Genomic DNA, 20,352 nt, shown 5'->3' on the forward strand with positions numbered 1-20,352 from the left:
CCCCCTATCCCTTGCCATTAGCCCCTTTGCCTAGCAGAAAGGCTTTGCTGACTCCTAGCTGTGCGGCACTGGACAAGGTCTTCTCGAGCTCTCTAGGCCATAACGTCTTCATCCATGAAGTGGGGAGAATAACTCCTCTCCCTTTCACAGGGGGCTGTTGAGACCAGGGGTAGGGTTTTCTGGATGCCTAAGGTGTACCATGTGTTCAAGAAATGAACCCAGGGGCTCCCTCTGTCCTGAGTGGACAAGGACTCTTTCAGATAGCTAACCCTCCCCAAGTCAATCAGAATGTCACCGGAACCACCTATTATGTCCTTCCTCATTTCTGCTGCACTTCCTCAGCCAGAGGAAAGCCCTGGACAAGGAGTCTAGGGTGTCCCTCCTCATACCAGCAGGTCCTGCTAACTACCTTTCCTGAATCCAAAGATCCATAGGTCTCCATTCTGTGTCCATAGTTCAAATCTTCACCAATCACATTAACATTAAACCAGGAGTCTAGGCTTCACACAAAACGGGGTCCTTAAGTGACTTTCTCCACCCACCTGTAAAATACCCTTTCTTTCCTCAATCCTGAGATGCACTGACAGATGGTACCGTACATGTGTTTAAAAGACAGCTTCTGTTGGGTGGTGGGAAGCAGCGGCACCACCCACCTCACTGATTCTAAGATATACCCTAGAGTTTGGGGATCATAAATGCGGAAGAAAATACGTGTATCTAAACACCAAGGAAACCGAGTAAGAATACGTCCCCAATGAGAGAAAAAAAGGATCTTTTCAATGATATTAAGGTGGGATAACCATCCAAGGCAGGGATAAAACACAGCAAGTCCTCCCCATTGAGGAAGTGCTTGTCTGACTTTGCTAGCCCCACCTTTGTCCTCCAGAAAGCTCTCCTCCCCTCAGTGAGTTGGCACGGGGGACAAGGGGCTAAGCTGGACTTCCCTGTGGGGGCCAAGGTAGGGAAAAGGGCCCAATGGACCTGCAGAGGTAGGGGAATTCAGAGACCTTGTTTTGATAGAAACCGAAACTCCTCTTCTTGCTGACGCTGCACTTGTGGGCAATCTGCACCTGCTCTCCCCTCCCAGAGTCCAGCTGAAGGGGGTCCCCCACTACCTCACCTCTATCCCCAACCCAAAGAGAGCTCAGAAATCCTCAGGATGATAGCAGAATTGGTTCCACCAAGGCCTTTGCACATTCCAACTTATCCTATCTTGACCCAAAAAAGCTCTACTTTACACAGGAGGGATGAGATTGAAAAATATGGCACAGTTGGCCCAAGGTCACATATCTAGAGAGGGTGAAGGTAAAGGCCAGGCTCTCCAAGAGTTTAACTGGTGACTTCAAACACTGATGCTCCAGTGTACCACTACTCCCAATCTAGCTGTCCCCTCCATCTGCCTGCCTAGAGAAAGGCTTGATTCTGCCTGCCTCAGTTTCCCTACCTGCACAAGTAGGAACCAGCTGGAACCCAGGAAAGGCCTGGGAGTGGGCAGAATTTACAGAGAGGTCAGCATAAATCTTACCTCCCCACACCCCACATCTGTCCTTTCTCTGAGCACGCTGAGACACCAGCATAGAAATACACATGTGCGCGCACACACACACACACAAAGCCGGCAGATCCTCCAAAGATGTTCCCTGAGCCAAATACCCATACCACCCTCACAACTACAGAGACCTATCCCACTCAATAACTAACTACCCTTGCTGCTAACCAAGAAAGACTAAAGGCTGGATGAGAGACAAAGCTGTACAAAACAGCACTGCCACCTCCTTCCTACCCTTTGCCATGGGAGGGAGAAATAGCTGATAGCTCTAACAGACTTGCCTCAACCTCCTTCCCCTACTGCCTGGGGGAAGGTCCTCCAAACCACTGTAATCCCTCCTCCTCCTCAGGCTCCCTAAAATAGCCACTATTTGCCAAAGAGTTATGTGGAGAAGCAAGACAGGAAAGCCTGGACTATCTAAAGGTGTTTAAGTACAGGGCCCTACCATTTGTTTTAGAGGCACCTGGGAACTGCCTCCCCACCAGGTTGCTGCCTGCCTGCCTGCTAGAAGAGCCACGGCAAGTTCTGCTGAGGACAGAAAAGGAAGCCTGGTGTCTGCAGGGAATCTAAAAACAAACCACACAAATGTGTGTACACACAGCAGCAGGAGGAGACAGGAACTTGATCTGTTCCCCACTTGCTTCCTGGCCCAGTGGGAATCCTGGCCTCACTGAGAAGATGAGCCAGGAAAAAGGCCTCACTTGCCTGTCAAGCAGCTGCGGTGTGCACCTGGCCCACGACCCCAAATGGCACACCTTCAGTGGGGGGAGACACCCTCGGTGAGAGGAAACACAACTCAGTCCTCTTAATAGCTTGGTCTCTGAGATGCCCACTCCTCTACTCAAGGATTCCCATGGCAAAGATGGGAAAACTAAGGAAGCAGGGCAAAAGAGCCCAATGGAAACTGGTGTACATAATAGTCCATGGGAATCTTCTCCTCCTGGCCTAGTTCAACCTCAAACCGGTGTTCTGACACTGGCTATGTGACCAGAATAGGGTCCTGGCTTTCTCGTAAGGGCTCAGTTTTCCCATTTATAAAACAGTCAAAATTAATTGAAAATCCATCCTTCCAATGCTGATGGTCCAGGCTAATGTTCTGGGCCCCATCACTGTAACATATACAGCTCCAGCTGCTTCCCATGGCCCAGAGAGACGCATGTGTGGCCTTCACTTTGCCTACAAAGGCCAGGGCCAGAGGTTTTTGCTGAGTAAAAGTTATATGTGGAGAGGGCAAGAGAGCGGCAGACTCATGTTTCCAGGAGGAGGTTATCTGAGCCTAGAAGGGGCAGGGTGGGCCACAGGATACCTCAGGAACTCAGACTCCTACTTCTACTCCATCCATCCATCCAAGCCTTCACTGATGCTCACAAGTCCCCAACAAGGGGTGCTGGGAAAGAGCAGTGAACACTGGTTCACACTAGAGACACCCACACCTCAGAGGCAAATCTGAGGGTAGAAAGCCACCTGCCTCAGGATTCCCAACAGTAGAGGACCACAGGCTCCTAAATGGAGGAAGTAAGGCCCAGAGAGGTCAAGGAATATAGCTGAGGTCAGTCACCCAGCCAGTTAATAGCTAAGCTGAGAAGCTAGGGCTTTCCCAGGGTCATAGAAAGAACGTGTCCTTTGGACACCTGTGGGTTCCCATGCCAGCTCTGCCACTAATGACCCTGAGCATGTCATTTCCCTTCCCTGAGCCTTAATCTTCTCCCATCTCATAGAATAATAATCCCAATTTTACAGATGAATCTGAAGCACCCAGCTGAATGCCAGCAAACAGGGTCAGGGAACAACAGAGCAGACTGTGTGTAATTTCCCCTCCAGCTCCAGCCTTCAGTTATGTGCTTCTTCCACTATGAAATGCGTGGCAGGAAGCTAGAACCTGTAGGCCTCCTCACTTGGAGCTCAGGGCAACTTCTACCAGTTGCTTGTACTGTCCCAGTACAAGCTAGGCTGGAAGCAGAGGGGCAGTAGAAAGCCTGAGGACAAAGTCCCCTTCCCAGGCACATGTCCTGTGCACTCTGCCTCAGGGAAACCTCCAGATGAGGACTAGAGACCCAGGGGCCACGCACTTCCAGGGGGTGACCATGGGGCTTCTGAGGTTTTACAGAGAAAAGCCAAGGGCAGCCCAGTTGGGGGAAATGGGTAGCCAGAGTGCTGATAGGGAAAGGCCTTCAACCTGCCGCGGTCACCTCTTCCTGTAAGCTCAGGCCCTTTACTGGAAGGCCCAAAGAGGCGGGGGTGGGGGGGTGGGGGGTGTCAGAGGGTGTTTGAGGAGGTCAGCTGGACGGACACACATGAAACTTTACTGTTGATATGGGTTACTGCACAAGCCAGGTCCTTGCCAGCCCTAACATCTGTCTCAAAAACCACCCTAGACCCAGGTGCCTGGCTGTATTCTCTTCCTTTCAGTCTACCAGCAGCCCCATTCACCCCATATCCATCCTGAGGGTTCAGCATAGGGCCTAGCACCTAACAGGCCCTTACCTATTCTTTCTTTGCTTTCCTTTGGCCCAAGATGCCCCAAAACCCAGTTCTTTCTCTAGGAAACATCCCAGGGAGAACACAGGCTTGAACCACAAGTAGGAGTGGGATTTTGCCAGACTGGCAGAATCTACTGCCTGAACTCAACTCTTCTGCTTGGCAGAACGAAGAGGCAAGCACTCACCCCACTCAACTTCTTCCACCCATTTGACAAAACATTTGTGGTTTTGAGACACTAGTGTAAACAGCATTCAGACTTTACCATCTGCTATCCTGTTCCCTGGGGGTCTACTAGGTGTCAGAGGCACTGAAGGAATTTACTGAAGTAATCTCATTTAATTGTCACAACTCTGGGTCTTTGGCCTCCGTTACAGCTTCAAAAACAGGCTCAGGGAAAAAGAGCTTTTGTCCAGGTTCATACCAAGAATCAGTGGCACAATCAGGAGTGGAGCCTGGGTCAGTCCAGCCCACCAGTAGACATGGGGGCTAGCCACATGGTGAGAGAATAGCAGACCTTGTAAAGATTCAAGGAGCCCTTCAGAATCAACACAATTTAACAGATTTTTGGAAAAATGGAAGTTTTTGAATCACGGCCAGAACTAGAAGACAGGGTTTCTGACTCCTACCTCAAGGCTCCTATCAGAGGGCCCTTTTCCCTGAGAGATACCACAGCCCCAGTGGAAGGATCAAATCACATTACCAAAGTTCCCCTGGATGCTAGCACAAGACCTTCAAACTGCCTGGGTCATAGATTCAGAGCCAGAGAAGCCTCAAAGATGTCACTCCAGCTGGATAGTAGATGGTATGAAGAAATTATGAATGTTGTTAGGTAGAATAATGACACCGGTTATGTTAGGAAAGAAAGAATTCTTATCTGTCAGAGAAATGTACATAAATGTTTACAAACAAAAAGATTCAATGTTGGGATTTTGCTTTAAAAATGCTGTTTCAGGAGAGTAAAAAGAGTGGGCAAGGTAGTGATGAAACAAGGCTAGCCATGTGTTGATGACTATTTTGAAGATGAATAATGGATGTACACGAGAATTCACTATTCTTCTTTTGTGTAAGTTTTAAAAAAGTCTATGATCCCAGGGTGACAGCAGTGTACTGTGGTTAAGAACATGGGCCTCAGACTAACCCAACCCAAAGACTTCCAATTCTACTATCTGACCCTGGGCAAGTCACTTCTCTGTTCTAAGCTATTTGTCTAAAAAAAAAAAAAAAAGCTATTTGTCTCTTCTGACAAATGGAAACCACAATAGTCACAATAGTCCCTACCTTTACCTAGCTTGGGGAAGAATGAAAAAAGGTTTCCTTTGGTGTCTGATAGTGCAATCTGTCCCTAAGTAACATTATTTTTTATCACTATTATGGTTATTATTATTACTTTCACACCAATGCACTGCCTTATGACCAAAGGATAGAGGCCAGATACTAACTTGAGGCTGGGGCCCGGAGTCCTTGAATCACCAGTAAGCTCAATCCTCAGCAGTCTCAGAGATTACTCCTAATAAACACTAGAAACAGCTCAGGGGCAGCCCTAGGCCCCTTGAAGGCTGAGGCAGAGACTCACCTACAGCCCGGAAGAGACAGGCGCCGTCCTCCTTCATTTGCTTGATGATGAAGCCCTTCTTGTCTCTCAGGGCCTTTTCAAACCAGTGCTCCTGCTGGAGGAAGAGGCGGGGGTCAGCAACAGGAAAGGCCTGTACCCCCTCCCTAGGGCCCTGCCCTCCAGTTCCCAAAGGGCCTGGCTAACTGGCTGAAAGGACACTGGTCAGGGTCAAGTTCCCAGCCTTGCTTGACACTCCATGCATGTGGAAGAGGAGACCTTTTCTTTTAGGAAAGTAATCATTGTGTGAGTACGAGACTTGATCCCAGAAGGGTCTCATCTGCTGTCTGACTGACCCTGGTGACCATGCTGGGAATCCAATACTGGGCTCCCACAGGCAGCCAAAGGCCCAGACCTGGCTACCTGGGGATGGGGCAGGGAAAGAACTTGGCTATATCTCAAGGAGTTTAACCTGGTGACCCTTTAGCCACTTAGAATAGGGAAGCCGTTGAGGAGGGAATAACTGGCTAGAACCTGGATCCCAAGCCCTACGTATAGCTAGGGAATGCCAAGATATATTGTATAAAGCAAAACGCAAACATCACATCTCACTTATAACTGAACGCATTTAAAGTATACGCATTTATGTATATGAATATAAACACAGAAAACTTGCAAAGACCATACGACAAACTATCCTTAAAAGTTGGTATTATAGATGGTTTTATTTGACCTTCTTTCATGAGAGGTATGCAATCCCTTGTCCAAAATTCCAGAACTCCAAAAGCTTTGAAAACCAAAAGTCTCCTAATTCATTTGCCATCATAACCTGATCTGAGCTGGTGAGAACCTATTTATCCCACTTGAAGGTGTATGTTCAAACATTATCATGCAGAAACATTCAGGTGTTTTGAGTTATGAGGTACTGCCACAGACCCCACCAGAGGTGTTACATAGCACACAGTATACACACCAGGTGTATACCCCAAAGGTTCAGGTGTAGTAAGCCTATACAAATGTGGATCTTCAGACTTAAAAAATAATGAAGAGGGATGTCTGGGTGGCTCAGTGGTTGAGAGTGTGCCTTCGGCTCAGGTTGTGATCCTGGGGTCCTGAGATCAAGTCCCACATCAGGCTCCCTGCAGGGAGTCTGCTTCTCTCTCTGCTTATGTCTCTGCCTCTTTCTCACTCTCGTGAATAAATAAAATCTTTAAAAAAAATAATGAAGAGATGAAGCAGCAGAAAAGATGTTTAGGGCAGTGAAACTACTCTGTATGATACTTTTAAAAAAAGATTTATTTATTAGAGAGAAAGAGCTCATGTGCAAGTGGGGGGGGGAGGGAGAGAGGGAGAAGCAGACACCTCACTGAGCAGGGAGCCCCAATGTGGGCCTCAATCACAGACCCCAGGATTATGATCTGAGCCGAAGGCAGATGCTTAAATGACTGAGCCATCCAGACACCCTCTGTATGGTATTTTTTAAAAAGATTTTATTCATTTATTTATGAGAGAGACACACACAGAAAGGAAGAGACACAGGCAGGGGGAGAAGCAAATTCCATGCAAGGAGCCCGATGCGGGACTCGATCCCAGGACCCCAGGATCATGCCCCGAGCCAAAGGCAGGTGCTCAACCGCTGAGCCACCCAGGTGTCCCCGTATGGTACTTCAACGGTGGTTACATGTCATTATACATTTGTCCAAGCCCACAGAATGTACAACACCAAGAGTGAACCCTAATGTGAACTGTGGACTTCAGGTGATTATGATGTGTCCTACATGAACACTGATTGTAATAAATGCACCACTCTGGTAGGGGATATTAATAATGGGGGAGACTATGCATGTTTGGGGCAGGGGTTATGTGGGAACTCCCTGTTCAATATGGGAACTCTTTTTTTTAAGATTTTATTTACTTATTCATGAGAGATGGGAGGAGGGGGGCAGAGAGGCAGAGACACAGGCAGAGGGAGAAGCAGGCTCCATGCAGGGAGCCCGACGTGGGACTCCATCCTGGGTCTCCAGGATCACGCCCCGGGCTGAAGGTGGCGCTAAACTGCTGAGCCACCCGGGCTGCCTGGGAACTCTTTTTTTTTTTTTTTTTTTTTAAAAAAAAAGAAAGGGGCAGCCCCGGTGGCGCAGCGGTTTAGCGCCGCCTGCAGCCCGGGGGTGGGGGTGGGGGGGTGGGGGGGGGGTGGGAGGGTGGGTGATCCTGAAGACCCAGGATCGAGTCCCACATCGGGCTCATTGCATGGAGCCTGCTTCTCCCTCTGCCTGTGTCTCTGCCTCTCTCTCTGTGTGTGTCTCTATGAATAAATAAATAAAATCTTAAAAAAAAAAGAAAAAGAAAAAAAAGATTTTATTTATGGGACGTCTGGGTGGGTCAGTGGTTGAGTGTCTGCGTTCAGCTTAGGGCATGATCCTGGGGTCCGGGGATCGAGTCCCACATCAGACTCCCTGCAGGGAGCCTGCTTCTCCCTCTGCCTCTGTCTTTCATGAATAAATAAAATCTTAAAAAAAGATTTGAGAGAGAGCGTACATGCACACACACAAGCAGGGGGCGGGGGGAGCAGCAGAGGGAGAAGCCAACTCCCAGCAGAGCAGGGAACCCTGATCATGGCCTGAGCCGAGGGCAGACACTTAACTGACTGAGCCACCCAGGCACCTCAATATGGGAACTCTTGTTCAGTTTTGCTGTGAACCTAAAACCGCTCTAAAAAGTTAAGTCTATAAAAAAATAATAATGTCCACGTGTCACTTATAACATATTTTCCATTTCAAAACAAAACCAGAAGCAGCAGACCTTTCCCAGGCCCCTTACGCCCTCTCCTGGCCACAGGAAGAAGCCAGGCTTATCCAGCATCCAGGCTAGGGACCAGAAATCCCAAACCTGCTCCTCTGGGATATCACCCTGCCCCAGGATTTACAGGATCTGGGCTAATGCTGACTAGACAGGGGAATCCCTTCTCTGCAGGCCACTTTTCCCCAGCTCAGATGAGTGAGATTTCCAGCAGAGTAGGAAGTACTAGGTATGGAGGCTCTGCATGCCAATCCCAGCTGTCACCCACTTGCCCTGTGATTTCAGGTAACCTACTTGAACTCTCCAAACCTCAGCTTCCTATCAAATAGAGGATAGGTGACCTACCTGATGGAGCAGTCAAGAAGCTCAGAGGAGCTTCAGGGCCTGAAAAGGCTTGGTAAATAACAGGTCATCAGTCACAGAAGGGGTAAGACTAGCATAGACAGAGACCACATGCAACTGAGGGGCCTGCAGCAAGTCCCACAAGGGTGGCTGGACAGTAGGGGATGAAGGGGGGCGGTGACAAGGGAATGCCCAGCAGCTCCACCATTAGGGCCCACACCCCAGGAAGGTGTGGCTGGCTTTCCAAAGATAACAAAGGCACCTGAAAACCCTTAATGGGCTTCCATGGACAGCACAGAGACCATTGTTTGTGCACAATATTCCAGCATGTGCCTCTCCTGCCCTAGAGGCTATGGAATAGCACACTTAGCCAGTTTCCCCCAGTCCATCCCTGCCCTGCAGGGACAGCCATCTCCCAGCCAGGGGTCACCAGCAAGGAAGCTGCAACTATGGCTACAGGTCCACACTGGACAGAAGAGAAGTTCTAAAAAAGGGCACACAGCAACCTCCTGCCCTTGAGTGGAGGGGAAAAAGAGATTGAGAGGGAATGGGATCAAAGAGGAGAGGGGCTCCTACTTATTCATCCAACAAAGGTTTACCAGGCAGCTGCTAAGTCAGACCCTGACTATAATAAGCCTGACAACAAGGACAGAGAAATGAACCAGACTTGGTCTCTACCCCCCGACAAGCTCACAAACTGCTAGGGGGGATGGGCAAATAGGGAAAGACCACACACGAGTGTAAGCAGGGCAGTGAAAGAGTTGAACACATAGTGCTATAACTGGGTAAGAAATCACTTCTGGGGACGCCTGGTTGGCTCAGTTGGTTAAGTGTCTACCTTCTGCTTAGGTCGTGATCCCAGGGTCCTGGGATGGAGCCCGACGTCTGGCTCCCTACTCAGTGGGGAGCCTGCTTCTTCCTCTGCCATTCCCCCACCCACTTGCACTTCTCTGGTTCTCTCCATCAAATAAATAAAGTCTTAATCAAAAAAAAAAAAGAAAGAAAATCACTTCTAGGGGTACCTGGCTGACTCAGTCAGAGGAGCATGTGATCTCAGCTTGGTGAGTTCAAGCCGCAAGTTGGATGTAGAGATTTAATTAATTTAAAAACATCACTTCTGGGGATCCCTGCGTGGCTCAGCGGTTTAGCGCCTGCCTTTGGCCCAGGACGTGATCCTGGGGTCCCGGGATTGGGTCCTGTGTTGGGCTCCCTGCGTGGAGCCTGCTTCTCCCTCTGCCTGGGTCTCTGCCTCTCTCTGTGTGTGTCGCTCATGAATAAATAAATAAAATCTTTTAAAAAAATAAATAAAAACATCACTTCTACCACAAAGCACCGGGGATGCCAACGGCCCAGCAATGAGAGTCCAGCACAGCTAAAAGTCCTGGGTAGTACTGTGCAGGTAAGTAGGGAGGAGCCAGGAAAAAAGATCAGCTCATATTAGCCAGATGCCTGCCCATGCCAGGTACCTGATGCAAAGGGTAACTTCATTTAATTGTTCTTACCACAGCCCAGGTGGCAGTAAGCATTATCCTCATTTGACAAAGTCAAAAAGAGCTGGGGTTTGGGCACCAGCAAAGCCTAGTATAGAGGCAACAGAGGAGGCCTCATGAGCCACATCATGGAGACATATCGGGCAGCCCATCCTGGAGAAGTCCTGGTTTGCCCCCCAAAATGAAGGAAGCCTGAGCATACCCTTTGCACTAGGAAGGCTTTGGTCCTGGGGCTGTCTGGGATTGGCCTGGATCTGGAGGCCAAACCATGACCCTAACCACTAGCTTTGGCCTTGCAGCCTTAAGGGCTTTGGGTCTGGCTGAAACCCTGCCTCTTCCTTTGGGAGAGAAAACAGGGAGGTCATGGTCCTGTGCTCCAGGAAGAGTTTAGAGTCCCAGAAGCCCCTAGCATAGTCTCCTCCTTCCCCCAACTGGACAGGAGCCTCTGAGAAAGATGCCAACTTGGGAGCTGTTCAGCAAAGTGGCCCAGGAAGGAAAGGCTGGATGGGGGCTAGCCTTGCCATTGATAAGTTTAAGCTACATCAATGCCCTGACCTGAGAAAGTCAAGTCCAGACGATGAATCTTACAAGCCCACTGCTGAGCCTGTGGGCAAATCCCTCCACGTCTCGGAGCCTCCACAAGGGGGCTGAGTAAAGCTGACATCAGGGGATCCCAGGTGCCAAGACTCTGCAATTTACTGATCCAAAGGCCCAAGAGAAGCTGAAGCACACTGTGGGACCCAATTGACTTAGGTTCCAATCCAGCCCTACCAATTATCAGCCATGTGATGAACCACTCTGAAAACTCCACAGTTTCCCAAACTGTGAGGTGGAATAACAAGCTTCCCAATAACAGGGTAACTGAGAAGACTCAAATATTACAGGACTTTGCCCAGTAGGAGAGAACTTAATGGATTCTCTTCTCCCTGAAAGGGAAATAAGAAGACTCCTATAGGAGGCCAGATGATGACCACCCAAAGAAATCAGTCCCTAATCCCTGGAACCTGTAACTGTTACTTAGTAAGGAACAAGGTGGGCGCCTGGGTGGCTCAGTGGTTGAGCATCTGCCTTTAGTTGGGTCATGATCCTGAGATTGAGTCCCACATCAGGCTCAGGGAGCCTGCTTCTCCCTCTGCTTATGTCTCTGCCTCTTACGAATAAATAAAATCTTTAAAAAAAAAGAATAAGGAAGGGTCTTTGGGGGGTATGATTTAACTCTTGAGATTGGGAGATTATTTTGGAGTATCTGGGTAGGACCTAGATGCAAACACAAGTGTCCTTAGAACAGCAGACAAAGTCCTGACACAGAAAAGGAGACTGCACATAAACAGAGAAGATGGTGTGAAAACATGAAGAGGTTGGAGTGATACAGCCATGAACCAAGGAAAGCCGGCAGCCACCAGAATCTGGAAGAGTTCTGGATTCTCCAGAACCTCTGCAGCGAGTGCAGCCCTGCCAACACTTTGATTTTGGCCCAATGAAACTGATTATGGACTTCTGGCTTCCAGCACCATGAGGGAATAAATTTCTGTTGTTCTAGACCACTCAGTTTGTGTCAATTTGTCACAGCAGCCACAGGAAACTAATACTAACTCCCTTGAAGCACTCCCTGGTGTGACCCATGAAGCAATATGGCATGGTTCCAGTCCCAGAGGATCCACCTCTCTAGCATCCCCTCAGGGAGAGGATCAGAATGAAGGTATCAGGGGCCTGGAATTCCCTCCTTGGAGTCTGGGAAGCTGCTCACCCTGCCTATCAATGAATGAGCTGCCACTGCCACTGAAAGGGGAGTGGCAGCTTGTGGGCAGATGTCTTCTTAGAGCCCAGGGCCAAGGTGTTTAGTATTCTGGCCTTCACAGCTCTGTCCCAGCAAGCCTGATGCCAAGACCACCCCTCTCTCCCCTAAAAACACCCAGGAACACTGGCTCAGCTCCATGGGCAAAACATAGGCAGCCCATCCAATGAAAAACACAGGCACACTGCTAAGGAGCAACACAGGCTCTCCAGGGAGAAAGAATGGGAAAAGTACAACGCCCCAAACCTACTGCTGGGCCACTGAGGGGGCAAGAGGAGGTGGGTTCAAAAATGAAGATTCTATTATTTGCAACAAAAAGAAAGTACTGATGCATGACACAACATGGATGAGGCCTGAAAATAATATGCTAAGTGGAGCCAGATACAAAGAACTGCACATTGTATGATGCCATTTACATGAACCATTCAGAACTGACAAATTAATCGAGACAAAAAGTAGATTAATAGTTGCTGGGGACTGGGAGGTGATGAGGGGACTAGGGGATGGGGATGGTGCAGGGCTTCTTTTACAAGTGATGAAAATGTTCTAAAACTGATTGATCATAGTGATGAGCGCACAACTCTATGAATACACTAAAAGCACTTTAAATTGGTGAGTTCTATGGTGTGTGAAGAATATCTCATTAAAGCTGTTAAAATTAAACAAACCCGAGGGCCTATACCACTGGCAGGGGAGAAAGAAGCCAAACACTGCTTGAAAACTTTGTAGCATACCCCCATAAGCCAAAGAGCTTCACCTGAAACTTTCAAAATGGGTAGGGGAGTGTGGAGCAGGGAATTAAAGAAGAGATCACAATTAGCTTCCAAGAAATGAGTCCAACCTCCCTCCACACTGTTACCCATTTTAAGACTGGAGAAACTGAGGTGCAGAAAGAGGAAGTGCCTGAAGATATGGGACTCAAACCCAGATGGCCCAGGAAAGGACTACTTCCTGCTACGAGACTCTATCTCCCCGAGACTCTATCTCCCAGCAAAGGAATCAGCAGATTCCTATATACCAAAGCTTGCCTGTTACAAAGGATTCCAGGAGGAACCAGATGATCCTGGGGAAACTGCAAAATAATTAGCCAAGCTCAGAGGTGGGCCAGGTCAGGTATTCATACACTCAATAACCCTAGGGGCAGGGGTGGCCTTTTGGGGGGAAAAAAAAAGCAGCAGCAGCAGCAGCTGAAAAGTCAGCCTAAGGCCATAAATCAGCGAAGCAGGGACTCTGGGGTTTGAACTCAGGCCTGCCCAGCTCCAAAGCCCAAACTTTTCCCACACTACAACCACAGCATCCAATAGGCTCCCTGAGAGGTAACCCCCAAGCTTATTCACCATAATACAACTGGATACAAAAATCACTGTCTGCCAACCCCAAGCCTCACAATGAACAGACATCTATCCTGCCCATCAAGTTTGGATGGTGGAGAGGGAAAAAAAGGGGGGGGGGAGAGAAAGAGAGAGAGAGAGAGGAACCCAGATTTTCCTCAAAAGACACCCACCATTCTCTGTTACCTCTAGGTCCAGAGGGCTTTGGCTTGAGTTCCCTAAAATCCCAAAGCTAAATGACACTTCACCAGCTCCTTACCTGACCAATGAAGAAATGGAGACCCAGAAAATATAGACCTACCTATTCTGATTCATCCAGCAAAGCTCCAGCAGAGCCAGAGCGGGAATCCAGGTACCCTGGCTATAGTGCCAGGTCTGGCTTCTCCCATCACCTGAGCATGCATGCCCCCTTCTGAAAATGCTCTGTGGGGTCCTCAAGCTCAGGAGACTTAAAGCCACTCTTTTCACAGGGTAGACTCAGTAAGGTGGCCATGCCTGGAAAAGGAAACCCCTGACACTACCACCTCCCCAGCACTAGGACCCCAGGGTGCCAAAGGGGCTCCTGAAGTCCTAAAGGAGTCACAGCATCTGAACAACCAGGAGATCTGAGTAGTCAAAACAAGGTTTCACCATCTGAGTTTCCTCCCAACAACTCTCTTCTTTCCCAGGAGATCTAATGGGCCTCCAAGAATACAAATGTCCCAGGTGACAGTTCAGGACCAAGACTGGATGGAGCAGCAGGAAGACTCTCCTCTCTTATCACCAAAAAAGTCCCAAGTTGGACAAGGTGAGGCAGGGAGAAGCATCTTATTCTCCTTCTGTTCTAAGAAGTGTGAAGACAGGAAAAGCCTTTCCTCTGTCATTGGGAAGACATCATGCAATCATAGAGCTTTACTTCCATGTTCTTATGGGAACAAGTGTAAGGGAGAGAACCTAGAAGATGTAAACAGGGTGTAAGGAAATTTCTTTCTAGTCACCATGGCAGCACACAACCTTCTTCCTTTATGTCTTCGGACCAGGGACATAGCACTCCCTATTTCTGTGAATAAAAGGCAGACTACTCCAACCACGAAGAGAAACAATTCCTGACCCTGTGGGCCCAGACAATTTATTCTAGCAGCAAAGGGTAGAAAGGAAGCAAGGACAGACAAGGCCCAAGACAAGCTCATGACAAGGCCCTGGCCCCTGTGAAATACAGAAAGATTTACTGAACCAAGGGAAAAATAAATATGGGTAGAGAATTTCCCTAGAGTGGGGATGTCCCTGGGAAGAAAAAAGCTTGTTGAAAGGAATTCAGGAAGATCAAAACATTTCCCTGGTCCTGGAAATGAGAAGCAAAGAGATGGGTCAGGGAGAAATGCAAGAGTATCTCCTAGTTCTTCACAGGAGGCCTCAGCCACCATGTCCCCAGTACCTGACAACCTCCTCATAGAAAGTAGGGAGCTACTTTCTATGAGGGGGCTCAGGTAAGGGGTTCTTATTGCTATGAAGAGCACCTAGGTCTTTATGTTCAATGGGGGAGGTCTCAGGCCACACTAGAGAAATGCAAGAGTATCTCCTAGTTCTTCACAGGAGGCCTCAGCCACCATGTCCCCAGTACCTGACAACCTCCTCATAGAAAGTAGGGAGCTACTTCCTGGCCTGAGGGGGCTCAGGTAAGGGGTTCTTATTGCTATGAAGAGCACCTAGGTCTTTATGTTCAATGGGGGAGGTCTCAGGCCACACTAGAGAGGACCTCATTTCCCTCTCACTGGTGAGAAAGGATTGCCTGGTTGCAGGGGAGGGGGACAGAGCCTCATACCCAAGCGGAGGTATGGAGGACCCCTCAGGCCCCTCCCTAAGGTGAAGGATTTCTTGTCCCTGAGAAGCTTAGTCCCGTGGGAAGAGGCTCTTCCTCAGAATCCCATGTTACCCATGTCCCAAGGGGAGTGAATAGTTCTCAGGATTCAGTTCACAAGTAATCTGAGGCTCAAGTCCCCAAAGCAAAATATATTATGTCCCTAAAAAGGCCCCTGTAACTGGGGTACCCATATGTGATCTGAAGTGAGGTGAACTTAGTACTCAGGGCAAACTCAAGTCTCAGGTCCTAAGGTGGGCTGAGTTTTCTCACACACAGGAGAAAAAGTTTAAACTCTTAGGGGGAGACCCGAGACCCTATTCCCTAGAGACTTAGGGCCCAAAGTGGAAGGAGTCTTCCTGAAGTGAGAAACCCAGACCTCATCTCTAGAGACACACCAGTCACTGGGATATGTATGGGTCTCTTGTCCTTGAGGGCAAGCTCAAGTGTCCCTGGTGCAATGGGTCTCAGGCCCTGAAGGCAGACTTAGATCTATGGGTAGGCCTCAGGCTCCATCTCTGGGACTCCATGCTACCATGTTCTCTGAAGAGTTTATCTGGCTACAGTTCCTGAAGCAGAGATCTTCTATCCCTGACAAGAAGCTCAGGCCTTTGGAGCAGGGGATGCTAAGATCCCTGTTACAGGGGGAGAAAGGGCTGTTACATACCCAAGCTGTGTTTCATTCCCTCATAATCAGGGTAGAAGGATCTCATATCCCTGTGTTTGTGTGTGTGGAGGGAGTGTCTCAGACCACCCAAGGAGAACACTCAGATACCAATCCCTGATTTAAAAAGGACCTCTAAAGACCTCACCTTGCCTGGGACCTCTGTGTGGGGGGTATCCATTTCCTGAAGAGGCTTCAAACCCCATCTCTGTAAGCCCCAATCCATAAGCATGGGGAATCTTAGCTTCAAGTACCCAAAACAATGAGGCTTATTTTCTTGAAGAAAGGTTCAGACTGGGGAGGTTGGGGGACAGAAGAGCTGAAGGCCTATCAGTTAAAAGAAGCTTCAGCTCTTAGAAATTCAGACTCTTGGCCCCAAGGAGGTCTGGGACCACTGAAAGGAAGCATATACCCTTATCGCTTAGAAAAGGGATGAATCTCATGCACCTTAGTAGTTTCTGGTCCGAGTGTTAGTTTTGGCCCTTGTCCCCAAAGGGAATCTTAACTCTCTCGAAGAAATTTTATCTCCCTTAATAAAAATTCAGAAGATCCCCTTCTCTAAAGGGAATATATATGTGTGTGTACATCAGGCTCCTGATTCTAGAAGAGGGAGTCTCAAGCCCTTGAAGGCAGACTTAGGCCCCTTAAGGAAATCTCAGACTCGGACTTCTGCGTGGTCCTAGGCTGTCTCCCCGAAAAGGAAGTGGGAGTGCTGTCCTGTATAAACGGTCTCTCAGACCCCTGAAAAGGGTTTAGGTATCTCGGGGATGCTCAAAATTATCCTGAGGTCTCTACCTTACTTGTGTTCACACAAGGAGTCGTCTTAGAGACTTATCCCAGAAAAAAGGAAATCTCAAGGCATCAAACACACACCAGGTCCCCCAGAGCCATGAGACTCCCCTCTCAGGAGGCATTCCCACCTACTGGTCGTACGTGAGCTTTCAGGGACTGGAGTAAGGGTTCCGGGTTCCAGAAGGGACCACAGACTGCATCGGTAAGTCCGCCATCTTATCTGGGGCTTCTGATCCCCAAGTCCTTGGTAGGGGGCGGGGAAGAGAGTGTCTCGAGCCCCTACCATCAAAGAAGAATGCCAGGCTCCGGGAGAAAGCATAGGTCCCTTGGAAGATCTCAAACAGCCTTCCTTAGGTCCCCACCCAGTCTGGGCACTTCCATTCACCATACCCACTCACCTGTCACCCCCAGCCCATTACCTGCTCGACGGTTGCGGGGTCCATTGCCTCGATGCGAGCAGCAGCCGCTTCATACTCGTCTTCACTGTTATAACCTGCGCCGACCTCCTCACGCTCTGGACTGCCCCCTGCAACCGCTCCGACCCCGGGGGCTTGACGCCGACGCTTGCTGTGGCCCGGCCCAGAGCAGCAACCGCCAACGCCTACCGCTCCGCCCACGCCCACCACCACGCCCGCCGCGCCCACACCCGCCGCTGCTGCGCCCAGCGCGTCGCCGGGACCGCCGCCGGGACCAACAGGGCCCCCGCAGGGAGGAGGAGAGGCCTGCTGTGGCCGCGGACCCGCCACGGCGCCAGGCGGCACGGCCAGCGCCCAGCGGTGAAGCGCTCCCGGTGGCCCCGGTAGCGGGCCCTGAGGCGGTGGCGAGGCCCGAGGACGGGCCCCCACGACGCCCGAGTCACGGTCGCGGTCGCCGCCGCCCACACCCGTGCCGCCGCCGCCCACGCCCACACCCCCGCCGCGACGCGGCGCCGGGGGCAGCGGCCCGGGCGGCGGCGGTTCGTTGGTGGGGTCGGCGTCGGGAGGCGGCGGCTTCTTTTTGGGGAGAATAGTCATGGCGGCACCGCCAAGTACCCCCCAGCAAACCCGGCGCGGGGCACGCTGGGAGAGAACCCGGATGAGGGGGCTACTGTGGTGCGCGAAGCACGACGGGATCGGCGAGACCCGGATAAAGGGATTGAAGCACCGGTTCGAGAACCCTCGGTGGCGCGCGGGTCACGCGGCAGGAGAACCCGGATGTTAAGTCCTAGATGAAAGCACCGCGGCGAGTTTGTCGTAGCCTCCTTTCCAAGTCCAACAAGCTTATTGCTACGCTCGCTCGTTCCGGACTGCTGCTTCAAAGGAAACAGAACCAAAACAAGCACCTCCTCGCCCCGCCCCCTCGCAGGTTCTTGAACTACCGGGTGGGGCCCCGGGGCGCTGCGCACGCGCGCCAGAGCACGGCCCCGCCTCTCGTTCGGAAGTACGTGGGCAAAATTCTACGCCGCCGCCACAACAAGTGAGGGCACCAACCAATCGAGACGCCTGCGTAGGTCCTCGATGACGCCCACGGACCAATCAGATGCGAGCAATCGCCCTCCCGAGCCTTCGGTCTCAGATTTCAGTCAAAGTCGGCGCCTCGGTTCTTTGCCTTTCTTCTCGTTCACTCCGTCACACTCTCTTCTCTCTCCGAGGCTCTAATTCGCAGGCGGCGGTACTACAACAGGGCAGCGTGGCCGGCCCCGCGCACGACAATCTTGAAAGCGCTTCCCCTGCCAGGCTCCCAACTTGGCCGCAGTCAGCTGGACTGACTGGAAAATATCAACACTCCCAGAGCACTAGCACTCCCCTGAAGCGTCAGTTCCGGTCCCACCCACCTGCAAATCCACATCCAGAGGAGAGGCGGGCGCCGCTTCACCCTGGCAACAGGCCGAGTTCTGCGGTGACTGGTTAAGATAGGCCGTCACTCACGTTGGACCGGCCAACCCTGGGACAGACCTGCCTCGCGAGGACCTTGGGTGTTTGGGAAGCAGACACACCTTTGGCGCCGCAGCGCTCTCGCCCTCGCGTTGACCTCCCCGCCCCTGTGGCTAGTGCGCAAGCGCGGCACAGCCTTTCCGACCTGCCCTCCTGCCCCCCCTTCCCCCGCAACTAAGTTTACCTGGATGGAGCAAAAGTTTATGAGCCAGAGCTGTTACCAGCCCCCCTGGCAAGGGGGTTGGTAAAATCCGTGGTATTTGAGCGGTGGGAGAGCTACAAGCTAATCATAGCTCTGCCTCTCCTGTGTGACTGATTTTGGCAAGTCATTTAACACCCACCCCATCTGCAGTTTTTCAAAAAATTTTTTGTTTATTTTTTAGTAATCTCTGTACCCAGTGGAGCTGGAACTCACAACACCCGAGATCAAGAGTTGCATGCTCTTTGGACTGAGCCAGTCAGGAGACCCCATCTGCACTTACTACTTTTCTGTAACATGGAAGTGGTAATTATGACTTAAGGATCAGAGATGAATGCTTGTAAAGGGCCTAGTGCTGTGTCTAGCACATAGTAAGTAAGTGTTCAATAAACTAGTCTGAATGGCATGCAAAAAAAAGGATCCCAGGCTTGACGGTCAAGAAGACCTCAGTTCCTGACCCTGATGGATTGTTACCAACTCTATGACCTTGAGCTAGTCACTGTGTCTCAAATTTGAGGTTACCCAAGCAAAACGGGTAATGATAATGCCTGCCCAAACTACCTCAAGGAGTAGTTACAGGTTCAGATGGGCTTATGAATCAGGAAGTTGTTTCGAGAGGTGAAGGCTTGCTGCCAGTCTTAGGAGTCAAGCCATATAACATGTTGACTGAAAGACGATCAGAAAGCTCTTCTGAGTGCCATCTAACCTTCTTCCTGCAGATGCTGACCTTGATTGAAGTTCTTCCTTGAAGGGTGTCAGTTACAAATGGAATGTTGTGTTCACTGCTCTGAAGACTTAATGGGAGAAGATTCACATTTAATGGGCCTATTGTGTTCAGGGCACTGTGCCAAATGCCTATGCGTGTTATCACATTGAATCGTCTCATGATCATCCCACTTGACCTAGATTTCCTACTGGATACTTGTCCAGCACTACATGTCTAAAATTGAACTTAGGATAATCACTAGCTAATCTTCACTAAATACTTTCTATGCGCCTGACACTGTCTGCTAACAGCTCTGATGTTCCTTTTGACAGTGAGTGGCACCCCCACTCAGCCTTTGTCCAAGCCAGAACCTGGGAGTCAACCTGGTCTGCTCCCTCTTCCTCAATTCTTACATGTCTGTCAATCCCAAGTCCTGCTGTTCTACTTCTTAAATCTCGACCCTCCAGCTCTGACCACCACTACATGGTCCAAACCATCATCACCTACCAACTGGACTACTGCAAAAGCCACCTCACTGCTCTTCCTTCTGAAACCTCTTGACTCTCCTGTGTATAAGCCTTCAGAAGTCCCCATTATCCTTAGGATAAAGCCCAAACTCTGTATCATAGCTTCAAAGGCTTTTTGTGATCAGGCCTATCTCTACATCCTTACTCTCATCACAGCCTCACACTCTCCTCCAGTTGTACTGAACTATTTCAGTTCCCCCAAAGCCCTGAGCTTGCTCCCTAACCTCTATATGCTGTTCCATCCACCTGAAACATTTTTATCCTTTTGCCACCTCATTCTTTGGGTGTTGGCTGGGTTAAGTTCTCCTGTCATCTGCATGCTTCTGCAATCTCCAGCACTGCATTGTAATTGCTTAATTGTCTGCCTTCCATGCTCAC

At 50.1% G+C, this 20,352-nt stretch overlaps 1 protein-coding gene across 4 annotated transcripts in view; it reads right to left on the bottom strand.

The window, feature by feature from the left end:
* Positions 1-18,421, bottom strand: part of OTUD5 (OTU deubiquitinase 5) — a 29,774-nt gene extending 11,353 nt beyond the window's left edge. For 2 of the 4 annotated variants that reach the window (XM_038587387.1, XM_038587385.1), the window contains exons 1-2: positions 17,049-17,642; positions 5,604-5,697 (exon numbers count right to left, since the gene is read on the bottom strand). In XM_038587387.1, coding sequence (XP_038443315.1) covers positions 5,604-5,697; positions 17,049-17,642 — 688 coding nt within the window. Of the gene's footprint in view, positions 1-5,603; positions 5,698-17,048 lie in introns of all 4 variants that reach the window. The other 2 variants (XM_038587386.1, XM_038587384.1) reach the window with 2 other exon arrangements.
* Between the last annotated feature and the right edge of the window lie 1,931 nt (positions 18,422-20,352).

The sequence above is a fragment of the Canis lupus genome, chromosome X (genome assembly GCF_011100685.1).
Source record: "Canis lupus familiaris isolate Mischka breed German Shepherd chromosome X, alternate assembly UU_Cfam_GSD_1.0, whole genome shotgun sequence".
Lineage (NCBI taxonomy): Eukaryota > Metazoa > Chordata > Mammalia > Carnivora > Canidae > Canis > Canis lupus.